Source organism: Abramis brama (genome assembly GCF_963993115.1).
Source record: "Abramis brama genome assembly, chromosome: 12".
Classification (NCBI taxonomy): Eukaryota; Metazoa; Chordata; class Actinopteri; order Cypriniformes; family Leuciscidae; genus Abramis; species Abramis brama.
Genome location: NC_139974.1, coordinates 27560072 through 27572636, shown reverse-complemented (window position 1 = coordinate 27572636; position 12565 = coordinate 27560072). Strand labels below are relative to the sequence as shown.

The window sequence follows — 12565 nt, the reverse complement described above, 5'->3', positions numbered from 1 at the left end:
GGAATTCAATGAGAAATGTAGAGTGATTTGCAGACTTTTCTATCTTAGTAAATCTGAGTATAGTCTGAGACATTATAGAGATCTGTAGAGGATATGTGGAGTTACTTGTGTTTTTTTTTTTCCAGGAGTGAAATCTGTGAAGTTTATGAGCTTAATTGAAGTGCAAATACAGTTTTTTTCGATTGCTAAACGACAGTGAGCACAACTGGAGCTACATGTGCAAAACTCTAACTACAGTCTGCACTACCAACAGTCACCTGCACTGTAAAAAGTAATAAGTTGACTTTACTTAGAAAAGCTGTGGAAACTGATTGCCTCAAAATTTTCAAGTGAATTAGGTCATAATGTTTGATTTGATACTACTCTCTATTACTTTGTAGAGTTAACTTGCACATTTGTACAGATTACCATAAAACTTGAGTAGAGGTAACTCAATTTCAAAAGTTTAGGCAACTTACAGATTTAAGTAAGGTGAACTTAAACAAAACAGTTATTTGAACATGTCTGCTTGTTCATTTTACTAGAGGAATATGTGGAAACTGATTGCCTTAAATTTCTCAAGCAAGTTCTACTCAAAATTCTAAGTTAAGAATACAAAGACAGACAGCAGATTTGGCACAACACTAGAATGTTTATTTGCTCCATAAAACAATATTAATTTGAGACATTACTTAAGGCATGCCAATCAACATGGCCCACTACAACATTTTAGAAGAAAAAAAAAGCACATACTGCACTCAGGAAAACAAAAAGACAATAAAAAGATCAATGTTTTTAACATCTTTATAAAGTGGTCAAAAGGAGAGCTTACAAGTCTGTAAGTTTAGTACAGGACACATTTCCTACTACAGTTCTCTTTAAAATTTTGGCCAATGGACAAAATCACTCTCTGTATGAAGTCGAATGTGCTCTTCAGTGTTGCAGGATAAGTTTAGAGCATAAATTAGTCCAAAGAGCAAACAAATTGCTTGTGGAATATTTTCATGTTCATCCACAACCACTGTACCTTCCAAAATGACTGCTGTTGTTGTGGCATCAAGATGCAGGGAGTAGGGTATGGTTGCAGAGCCCTTTGGAATCACTGTAAGAATGCCTTTTTCAGTGTGGGAAATATCTTCATTGTCATCACAGTCCTAAAAATGGGAATAGCATATAACAAAAATGAGGTCAAATCAAGCCACAAAACTTATTTTAAAGGGATAGTTCACCCAAAAAGAATTATATCATCATTTACTCACCCTTATGTTGTTCCAAACCTGTATGAGTTTCTTTCTTCTGCTGTACATTCAGCAGAAAGAAAGAAACTCATACAGGTTTGGAACAACATGAGGGTGAGTAAATGATGACAATTTTTATTTTTGGGTGAACTATCCCTTTAAGAGCACATATTCTAATTAAAGCATGAAACTAAATTAATAACACTGTATTATGTCTAAGTAAAAGTAAGTAAGTAAAATGTATTTATAAAGCGCTTTTCACAGATAAAATCACAAAGTGCATTAAAATCACTAAATGTAAAGGCCCTTTCAAACAGGACACAGCAGTGGATGCAGGGAGGAATACATGCATCAAACCACTGCATGAAAAGACAAATAAAACTGAAGCCCAGCTATTCAAATTAAAAATAACACACAAAAAAAATTGTCTTTCTTACAACTGTTTTTCATTCATTTCTTTATGTAATATAAAATGTATCTTGTGTCTTTTTTCCTCTAATTTCTTAATTATTTTCTCTATCCCTTACTTTGTTTCTGTGTCTGACTGTTTTATCTTGCCTTCATTACTCTTCTTGCCAGATGTCAAAACTGTTTGAAGAACAGTTTGCCTTTTAAATAAGAATAACATCAGAGAAGAAAATACTTACAAAATTTATCTTGTAAAAATCAGAAGGGTCCTCTCCTTGGAGGAGTGGTAGGCCATGAAGAACGGCTGATCGTACCGCATTGATGTTGGATTTCTGCAAAATTATAAAATGTATATTAAATAACGCTCATGACACTAACACAACAAAGAGCAAACAAAAACAGCAAAGGTAACAGTTGTTTTGCTATCGGAAAATAATTGTAATATGTCGAGGAGCTTACTTTATTTTCAATCTGCTGCAATATCTTCTTAAGTCTGGAGCCAATGTCTCCACCTTTAGCCCAGAAGATATCGATGAAACGTAGAGTGAATCGGTCCAGTTCTTGAAAGAATTCAGTTTGACGTTTTTTGCCAAATACAAGACTAAACTCTGCCAGGATCCAAAAAAACAAAAACAAAAAAAGTAGGACAAACTGACATTAAGCACTTTTCACTGAAATGTCAGAGTATAAATTAAACATCAAAAGTGGTTAATGATCAACTTGCTTTGAAAATGTTGAAGATTAAATTATATAGGAAAACAATAAAGACAGGAATATTTACTCACCTGACTCTGAGTGAAGAGGGCTGGCCACCTTTCCACTATTCTTCACAGCAAAGCTCCTCAAAACTGCAAAGTGGGCAGTAAAATATCAAAAGGATGTTATCACATGAACTGGATTGGCTACCATGTACCTTATGTTAATGATTTTTTATTAAGTACATTCTTAGTGCATTTAATTATTTTAATGAACACAGACAAACTTTGTAGACATATGGAATCGGAGTACTTCTAGAGTAACGTTAGCTTCCATGTTTTAATCTAAAGTGTTTCAACAGCTGAGACCTCTTTTCACAGGAAAACAAGCAGAACTTGCACGTTCAGTGCACCAATTAAGTCTCCAAAATAAGCATACACAAAAGAAAAAGACAAAAATAATAAGGTAATAATTACTTGTTAGTGACGCTTTCTTAACTGTTGATCATTTCCATGTGAACGAACGACACGTGAGCATCGAACGTTCTAGAAAGAATGTTCGTAAAGTAGGCCGCGCAGGTTTTTACATAATGATAAACCCCGAACTTACAACCGAGTAAAATAGCTTACAAACTTTAAGTTACATAAAAAGTGTTCAGTAAAAATCGATTTTTGCAACCTAGCTAGTAAGTTAAGCCACTGGTCTCTCAGCTGGTCTCATTATTTCGACATAAAACTACTTAAGTAACAGTTAACTTATGCCTTTTCCACTTACGTGAGAATCTAATTACATTTATTTACGTTTTTATAAGCAATACAATGACATTGAGGTTTATAAATAGCTTACCTAATTTTGCTGTTGCATCCCGAACACGAGCGAGCTGAAGTTCTTCTTCGTTGATTGTCGTCTTCAAGTTCAAACAATAACCAAACCTTCCCATTGCGCATGCGCGAGACGAAAATGCATTTATTTAATCATGGCTTAAACTTAACCAATAAAGGGCAGTAAATATATCTGTTAATAAAAATATAATGGATTGTGACACAGCAGCAGCAAATGGGCTTGCCAATAAGCTTTAATCTTAGTAGTTTCCAAGTTATTTAGTGCAAAGGAAAAAACACACGCACGTGTGCACGCGCGCGCGCACGTGTGTGTGTGTGTGTGTGTATAAACTTAACAACCGTTTCTAATTGTAGGGTATTTACTAAAATGTTTATTCATTTCATTATTATTAGGATTATTATTATTATTAGCAAATTCTGTGCTTAAGAAGTTTGCAATAGTGTGAACATGCCTTTAGTACAATACACTTAACAATCTTAAGTACAATGTACTAGATTTGTTTAGTATCCACCTAAAAGTTCAGAGTACAAAGTCTAATCAAGTTAAATCAACAAATTTTCCAAAGTAAGTTAAATTCACTAGTTGTTCTTAAGTAGATTCAGCAATTACTTTTTACAGTGTGAGCTAAACAGTTCACATCACCTGCAAAACTCACTCCAAGCAACACAACTCTTAACACATGGCTCAAAACAGGCTCAGTGCAGCCAAACACTATGCACAACCCTCACTGAGATAACACACACTGTCACTCAGAACACACTGAGAGTAAAAACACTAGCATCAAACACCAATACAGAAAATACAAACTTTTCATCTTTACAGTTTGAACAATTTCAGTGACTTCATACAAAGTAATATTTTCATCAAAGAAAAGAGTGACATTCTTTCACATGATTTATTTAAATTTTTAGAACATAATTCTTTAAGGTAAATGAAAATGAGCAGTTTGCTTCAATAGTCTGTAGTAATTTACGGAATTACAGTAATGAGAAAAAAAAGAAACTAAAAGTACATACTGTAATTCAAACAAATAATTGAGAGGCTAATCCTGCCTCTCTCTAGCATCAGGCCACAGGTTTTCATCAACATAACATCTAATGTTCTCTCTTGCCATGCACCTGGGGAAGAACCTTCTGGAGTGCCTTATCCATCCCTGGCAGTCGTGTCCTCACATCCGGCACGCATGGCTTCCAAAAGAGACATTTGGTCATGTGGGTGGTGACCAAACACTTTCCACCTCCACCCATACAGAAAAAAAAATATTGAAATATATTTTACGTAAAGTGTCGAAAATATATGTGGCATATATTCCAAATACATTGTAATATATTTGCATTGTTGGTCACTTATATTTATCATTTTGAAATATATTCTGAAATATAACAAAAATATATGATGTTACAGTAAGTGTGAAATATATTTACATATATTTACATATATTTAACTAAAATATATTTACTGGGCCAATTTCGAATATTTGCATATATTCCAAAAATATATTTCATTCAAATATATTTATTTTGTGTATGGGAGCCTTTCAGCTGAAATCAGCAGTGTTTGAAAGGCACAAGGCTGAAATCTATTCTGTTTTGAATGTGTGGTTCACAGTTTTGACAGCAGTGTGTTAGCATTTGAACAAAGTGCTGTAAATCCACAGTGTTGTGCAGGTTGTGGTTAAAGTCATGGGATAAGTGTGTAGAGTTTTGAAAACTGTGTTCAAGCAATGAAAAATGAACTAGAGTTTGGTCCACATGAACTGCTGCTGTGCAGACTGTAGTTAGAGTTTTGCACATGTGACTCCAGTTGTGACCACTGTCGTTTAGCAATCGAAAAAAACTGTAATTGTATTCAATGTGCATTTGTCCTTAAAATCTACTTAAAAAGTAGATAAAAACTGTTCTTGCAGATAATATATTAAAGAGTGCACACTTTCATGACTTTAAAAAGTTTTACATTAAAGTTAAAGTTACTCAAAGTTTTACTTTCTACTATCATTTTTTCAATTATTTTGTTTATTGATCTTTTGTGTGTGTGTGTGTGTGTGTGTGTGTGTGTGTGTGTGTGTGTGTGTGTGTGTGTGTGTGTGTGTGTGTGTGTGTGTGTGTGTGTGTGTGTGTGTGTGTGTGTCACGCTGTTATGTTGCCTTCCTCTTCATGGATTACCTGTTTGTTTTCATTTCTGGAAAACTTTTTGAACTCTCCGTCATCTTCATCTTGTGACAGAACAATCGACCAAAGTATGGATTATGCAGTGCGATTTTCTGTTGTTGCTCGTGAAAGCCTAAATTTTGTAACCTTCATGGAGAAATTCTGCCTTCTTGCTGTCACCACCATGTAATTATGGAATTACATATAAGCCTGGTTTCACAGACAGGGCTTAGATTAAGGCAGGATTAGGCCTTCCCTTAGGAAAAAAAAGTATACTTCAAGTTAATTTTATGAAGTATACTTAAGTAATGTTCAAGTATATTTTAAGTATACTTTATGTACTAAGTATACTAATATCAATGTGTACTTGTAGTAAACTTGTAAGTGTACTATTTAAAAACTGCTTGGGACTAAATTGGCCCACTCTTAGTATATAAAAGTATACGTTGGATGGTTCAGAGTAAAATCAACCTAGGGTGCTTTGCCACCATGACCTCGAGCCAAACACAAACTGGTACTACCAACAAAAAATTTGTGCATTCCTGGAACTGGACGTCATTACACTACATCCTTATGCATCCACGGTTAACATGCAATCAAGTGTCCGTTACATAACATTCAGCTCACACTAAAGAATAATCTTTTTAAGTATATTATTTCTGCAATAAGTACTTTTTAAAAGCATGCTAAAGTCAACCTTTTTTTTTTTTTTTCTAAAAGTGTAGTTCATCCAAAAAGTGAAATTTTGTCATTTCATGTCATTCCACACATGTATGACTTTCTTAAGTGGAATATAAAATAATATATATAAAAAAAAAAAAAAAAAACTGTCTGTTTTTAGTCTATACAAGGAAAGTCTGTGATGTTTTTGTCCATTGTATTGACAACACCAGTATACTTTTTTCTTCTTTTTTTTATATCTTCTATTGTGTTCTAAGGTTGAGTAAAAAATTATTTGAAAGACTGTATAAAACGAATCACACCATGCTATGAGGCTATGTTTTTGCCTTATTTAATCTAATATCCTGATAAGGTCACAGCTGACTGGAATTTTGTGAACCCTGATTATACATCAATAAGACCTTAAACCATTTCAAAATCTTCCCAATGTTCTCCTGTTACACGGGCAGCTGTGTACACGACTATCACTTGATCATCCCTCCCTGTGCTGCAATCTGCGGTCTCTCAGGGAATTCCGTGGAAAATGTACATTGAGGTCAAAGTGTCCCAGGTGTTATATTGAAGCACTGCAGCTTATTCAAACAAAGTTGTGTTCTAGTTGGGCCACAAATGTTCAACTACCCTAGATGTATCAATATGTATTTAATACTATTTCCCTGAATGTTCTGTACTGTTTCTGTCTTGTTACATTTCACTGTGTGATACAGTGCATTGTGTCCAAATAATTTGTACACAATGCACTGTAATTCAGTGAAAGTCCTTCTATGAATCACCTTCCCCTAAAACAGTGTGTATATGTTCCCTCTTGCCCTTCATGCTGCTTAACACTGTGTTCCTCCCCCATCTTCAGCTGATGAGAGGTTGCAACACTCACACAAAGCCATCATTCACTGCCCTGCTTACGTAACGCACGCGAAAGCAACTGCATTAATTCTCAGAGGTAAACACAACATTCTCTGAGGTTATGAATCTTAGTGTAAACAGTCTCATTCTGAACCAGAGTACCAGTTGTGCATCATATAACCTGCAGAAGTAAGCCATTTGGTTCTAAGAAACTGGCGTCTGACCTTGGGGCAAGTGTTGCTGTCAGCATCCTACTTTTGTGCGTCATTCTACTGCATCACGGCATTGTTAAACAGTGCACTTAATTCTTTAGAGATTACTCTTAATGGTTGGCAGAGGGAGACATCTGTCATCTGGCCAGACAGGTCTTACCCAAGAACTATTTGAGTGCTTAATCTTTTGTTCGTTTTTTGTTTTGTTTTTTTGGTCTGCAATTGGCTCATTACAGAAATTTGCGCATCAGGGTCTAAGCAGAGGTACGCACTTTTCCTTGTGACAGAGAGTCAGAGTGCTGCAGGTATTTAGAAAACTAAGCAATTCTTGCTGCTCACCATTCTCAATTAAATGATTTGGATGTTGACTGGTACTCTTTCATGTTATTGACATTAAGCTGGAGATCTGAAACCATTCAGCTGCACACAATTTCAAGATCATTTGTGATTTATAAATTTCACATCTGGAAGTGAGGTGTGCGCACATTGTTTTTGTGCATACGTTCGTTCATTTGAATCACACGTACGCACATTTGAGAAATGATCATAAGATCAAATGTTTCTATGCAACATTTTATAAATGTGGACCCAGGTCTGTTTTAAATGGATACCTTACCTTCCTTAGGCCTTTAAATTCCCATAGGAACATAGGCCATTGACGAAGCTCTTCCATCCTCTCCGGTCTTGGGCCCTCCGCTCCAGATGTTGCCACGTCAGCCCTTCTTTCTTCATCTCCTGTTCTGTGGTTCTTCTCCAGGTGGTTCTTGGTCTGCCTCTCTTCCTCCTGCCCTGTGGGTTCCACGTCAGCGCCTGTTTAGTGATTGATTTCTTTCTCCTGAGTGTGTGCCCTATACTTCCATTTCCTCCTCCGGATTTCCATTTCTATTGGGTCTTGTTTGGTGAGTTCCCACAAGTTGGCGTTAGAGATGATGTTGGGCCAGTATATTCCTAGGAGGCGTCTGAGGCACCGGTTGGTGAAGGTCTGCAGCTTATTGAGTATGGTGGTGGTAATTCTCCAGGTTTCTGAGCCATAAAGCAGAGTGGTCATTACGTTTGAGTTGAAGATTTGCAGTTTGGTCTTGAGTGACAAGTTTTTTGCCTTCCAAATATTGTTTAGCATGTTGAATGTTGTCCTTGCTTTTCCAATCCTGGCTTGGACATCATCTTCCGTGCCACCTTCCCTTGAAATGATTCTACTAAGGTATGTGAAGCTGTTTACATCCTCTAGTGCATTTTGATCCATGTGATATGCAATACTTTAGTTTTTGATGAGTTTATTTTGAGACCGAGCAGAGCAGCTGTTTCCTCCAGTTTTCCAGATTTTTCCTGCATCTGTTGGTGTGTGTGAGCCAGTAGTGCCAGATCATCAGCGAAATCGAGATCTTCTAGCTGCTCGGTCAAGCTCCACTGTATGCCGGTTCGTCTATTGTTGGTTGTTTCTTTTATCACCCAGTCTATGCAAAGGAGGAAAAGAAAGGGTAGAGCAGGCACCCTTGCCGCACACCAGTCAGGACCTCAAATGCCTCCGATATACATCCTTCATGGAGGACTTGACATCTCGTCCCTTGGTAGGTGCTCCTTATGATGTTGATGATCTTTTAAATGGGTAGTTTACCCAAAAATGAAAATTATCCCATGATTTACTCACCCTGAAGCCATCCTAGGTGTATATGACATTCTTCTTTGAGACGAATACAATCGGAGTTATATTAAAAAATGTCCTGGCTCTTCCAAGCTTTATAATGGGAGTCAATGGGTATATTTTTTTTGGAAGTCCATCAAAGCGCATCCATCCGTGATAAAAGCACTAGAAACGGCTCTGCGGGGTGTAAGTCGACTTGCGTACGACCATTTGCCGGAAGCTGGTTATTTTAGTCGATAAAGTTTTAAATATGGATATTTTTCTTACACAAACGCATCGCTTTACTTCATGAGACCTTTATTAACCCGTCAGAGCAGTTTCGAGCACTTTTATCATGGATGGATGTGCTTGACGGACTTCCAAAAAAATATACCCATTGACTCCCATTATAAAGCTTGGAGGAGCTAGGACATTTTTTAATATAACTCCATTGTATTCGTCTGAAAGAACAAAGTCATATACACCTAGGATGGCTTCAGGGTGAGTAAACCATGGGATAATTTTCATTTTTGGGTAAACTATCCCTTTAATAAAGTCAAGTGAGGTCAAGGATAGCAGGGGGACAAACAAGGCTAAATGCAACTAAAAAAGTGAAATGACCATGTAACTTTTTTTAAAAAAATAGTATTTTAATTTGACACCAGAGTGATGGCAGAACATACTGGCTGATTCATTTTTGAGTAATATTAAATCAAAATTTATGGTCTGAACTATAAATATAATTTGATAAAAAAAATAAAAAAAATAAAGCCTATTTATTTATTTATTTAAACCAAAAGTCAGTGTCCAATCAACGCTAGCTAAACTAAGCAGATGCCAACATATTAAATACTGGCCAATAGGATGGTAAATTACACCTTTGATGTTATGCATTTTATGGTCTTTTTTAATATTCAGCTTACTGTATGTTGTTTTTATGTACAGTTTGCATATCGTTGGAGCTATACAAAAATAAATCAGTTTTGATATTAAAGAAATGTTTGTTTATTTTGTTTGGGTTGCCAATTAATCCTGAAGCAAAACCAGCTGAAAACTAATGTATTAAACACATTTTTATAGAGAAGGACAAAGACTTGATGTCATATATCATATAGACCATCACATTAACTTTGGACCACAATGTTGTGACAAAAACAGCTTACACAGACCAAATTTGCCCAAACATTAATTTAGAATGATATTTTGCTTTTATTCTCCTAAATAATGCTAAGCCTGGCATTTGCTTAAAAAAAAAAAGTGATTAAATAAGGACTGAAAAGTGAAAGTCTGTAAGCAACACAGAGGGGTCAGTTGGTCCATCTGCACAAGAGCCTCAATTCATGGCACAACACTGATGTCTGTTTCTTGGCTCAGTGAGTCATCCCATTTTAGCTGTGTTGGCGCAGTGCTGTGTGCTCTCGCTGTGTGGCTCTCTGTGTTAAGGCCACATGTGTCAAACTGAAACTCTTCCTCATGTTTCAGATTCAAAATCACTGGGCCATTGTGCAGCTGTCATTAACACAAGCAAATGAAGGGTACATTTGCATGCATTTGTAGAATGACTGGACAAACAACGATAGTCGGTGTGTGCACAGACAGAAGGCACAGATTTCTCCTGGCCACCTGCTCTAGCATTGGCAAAGGTGAGGTTGACCATAATATTGACCCAACAGCTTTGGTTTCATGTCTTTATTTCTTACATTATTACTTAAGGTTCAGTTAAAAGTGCTCCAGTCAAATCAGCATAATTTAGAACTAAACACATTGTGATTACTCAGCTGTAGCCTACAGCATATGAAAATAAAAGTATAATGAACTAAGTCAAACTTAAAGTGCAAAGTCATTTTAACAATGGTCCAGGACAATGAAAAGTGTATGCCACATTAATAAATTACCTCAGAGTAACAGGTTTACATATCAGAATTGAAATACATTGCTAATATTGTATCCTTCGGTGCTCTCCAGTGCTCCAGCTGATGGCAGTAACGCACCAAAAACCTGGGCCGCCATTGAATTGTCTCCAAAAATAATGCCACTGCATAAAATCTTAAAATCAACATGAAACGGAAGTTACGATAGTCTTTTATTCCTATCATGACGTATATCCAAGTGAAACGGCTTCTCGAACAAGAAAAAATGAAGAGCTGGACTTGATCAGGAACTGATTGGATCATTGTGGTCTGGTATTGCTGTGATCTCACATGAGTGACAGGTTGTCCCGCCCTAATAATAATGATAATAATGTGCATGGATAAATCATTAATGATAAATACGGCAACATTCCGTAAAAACCTTAAGCCTTATTTTCTTTATGCAATATATATATATATATATATATATATATATATATATATATATATATATATATATATATATATATATATATATATAGTTATAGATTTGGGGTGAAGTGTGACTTGGACATTTTAGCCAACTTCGTGAGACTGTAAAGGTACTGAGATCACCTCTTGACTAGGCTCTTGAGCATGACCACGGGAAAACATACAAATTCTACGAGGTGGCTTATTCGTACGAATTCATACGACCTGACTCGTACGAATTAGGACGATTTTTGCAAAATCGTACATATTTTACGAATTGGCCAATTCGTATGAATTCATACGAATGACCTACCCCTGACCCCGCCCCTAAACCTACCCATCACGTGGGTTTAGACAAATCGTACAAATTCGTACGAGTTAGGTCGTACGAATTAGTACGAATTAGCCAACTTTTTATCATTCGTACGAATTCGTACGAATTGGTCGTGAGATAGCGTTGGCATGACACTAAACCCCTATCTCCCACAGGGTCTACAGCATTTTTATTCCAGTAAGTGTATAATAAGCTCTTGTATAAAAAAAATAATTGTAAGTGCTAAATTACAAATAACTACCACGCAGTGACTGAAATTCTTGTCTTATTTAACAAGTAAAGGTATTGTTTTACTGTGCTGTGAGACGTCAGCATAATTAACAGTACTATGCTGACCTCTAGTGTAAGAGCTGGAAACGGCAGGATTTTCCATCATTCTATTTCCCTTTTTTTATGTTTGAAATGTTGTCTCCAGGTACAGTTCTTGCTAAGGATAAAAACATGTAATCGTTTTAAATCGACATCACTGGACACTGCATCAAATGAGAGATTTTTTTGAACATATAGAAATCTTAGCAGAAGCTACTTCAAAAGAAATTATGTAGGCTATAATGCCGTAAGATATTAATGCTACTCAACTGTAACCACGTGGAATCATTCAAAAGCTGACCAAAGAATAAACTAAAGTTTACAATAACTGAATTAAATGAATGGTCATTGCAGACTACAAAAGAGGGCAGTTGATATTATTTAATATGATCTGATATTATATGGACTGCGTGATGCCAGATTATCATTTTATTTAAAAAAAATACCTATAAGCAAAAAACGATAATTTACTATAATTTGGTAGATCTGTTAATTATTAGTAGCCTAACTAAAAGTCAAATTAGAGTCAGTTTAATAAATTATTTATGAAACCTTTTCAAATCTTCTTTAAATCTCTTATAAAATTAATAAAAATAACATTTATTTATGATAAGAGATTTAAAAAGAATCGCTAGTTCTCCAGTCAAATCAGCATAATGCAAAACTAAACACACTTGCGAGAAGATCAACTACTGCTCAACTGTACAGCATATGGAAATTAAAGCATAATGAACTTCAAAAAGAAAAATAGGAAGTCAAACTTACAATGCAAAAGGTTTTAGATATTTATGACTATGATTTATGATAAATATGACTATTTTATCCTTTCTTCGGTGTTCTTCTGTGCTCCAGTTGGTGGCAGTAACGCACCAAAAACCTGCCAGTGAGCCGCCATTAAACCTCAGAAGAAGAAGAGGCGACCAACTAGATCTG

The 12565-nt window shown here is 35.8% G+C and overlaps 1 protein-coding gene across 1 annotated transcript; it reads right to left on the bottom strand.

The window, feature by feature from the left end:
* Nucleotides 1-304: 304 nt before the first annotated feature.
* Nucleotides 305-3730, bottom strand: LOC311094172 (uncharacterized protein). The gene is made up of 5 exons (XM_084131947.1): nt 3168-3730; nt 2411-2473; nt 2085-2233; nt 1865-1957; nt 305-1133 (listed from the first exon to the last, which is right to left on the bottom strand). The coding sequence occupies exons 1-5, from the start codon at nt 3259-3261 to the stop codon at nt 858-860; spliced, it is 675 nt and encodes a 224-aa protein (XP_083988073.1). The 5' UTR covers nt 3262-3730; the 3' UTR covers nt 305-857.
* Nucleotides 3731-12565: the final 8835 nt, after the last annotated feature.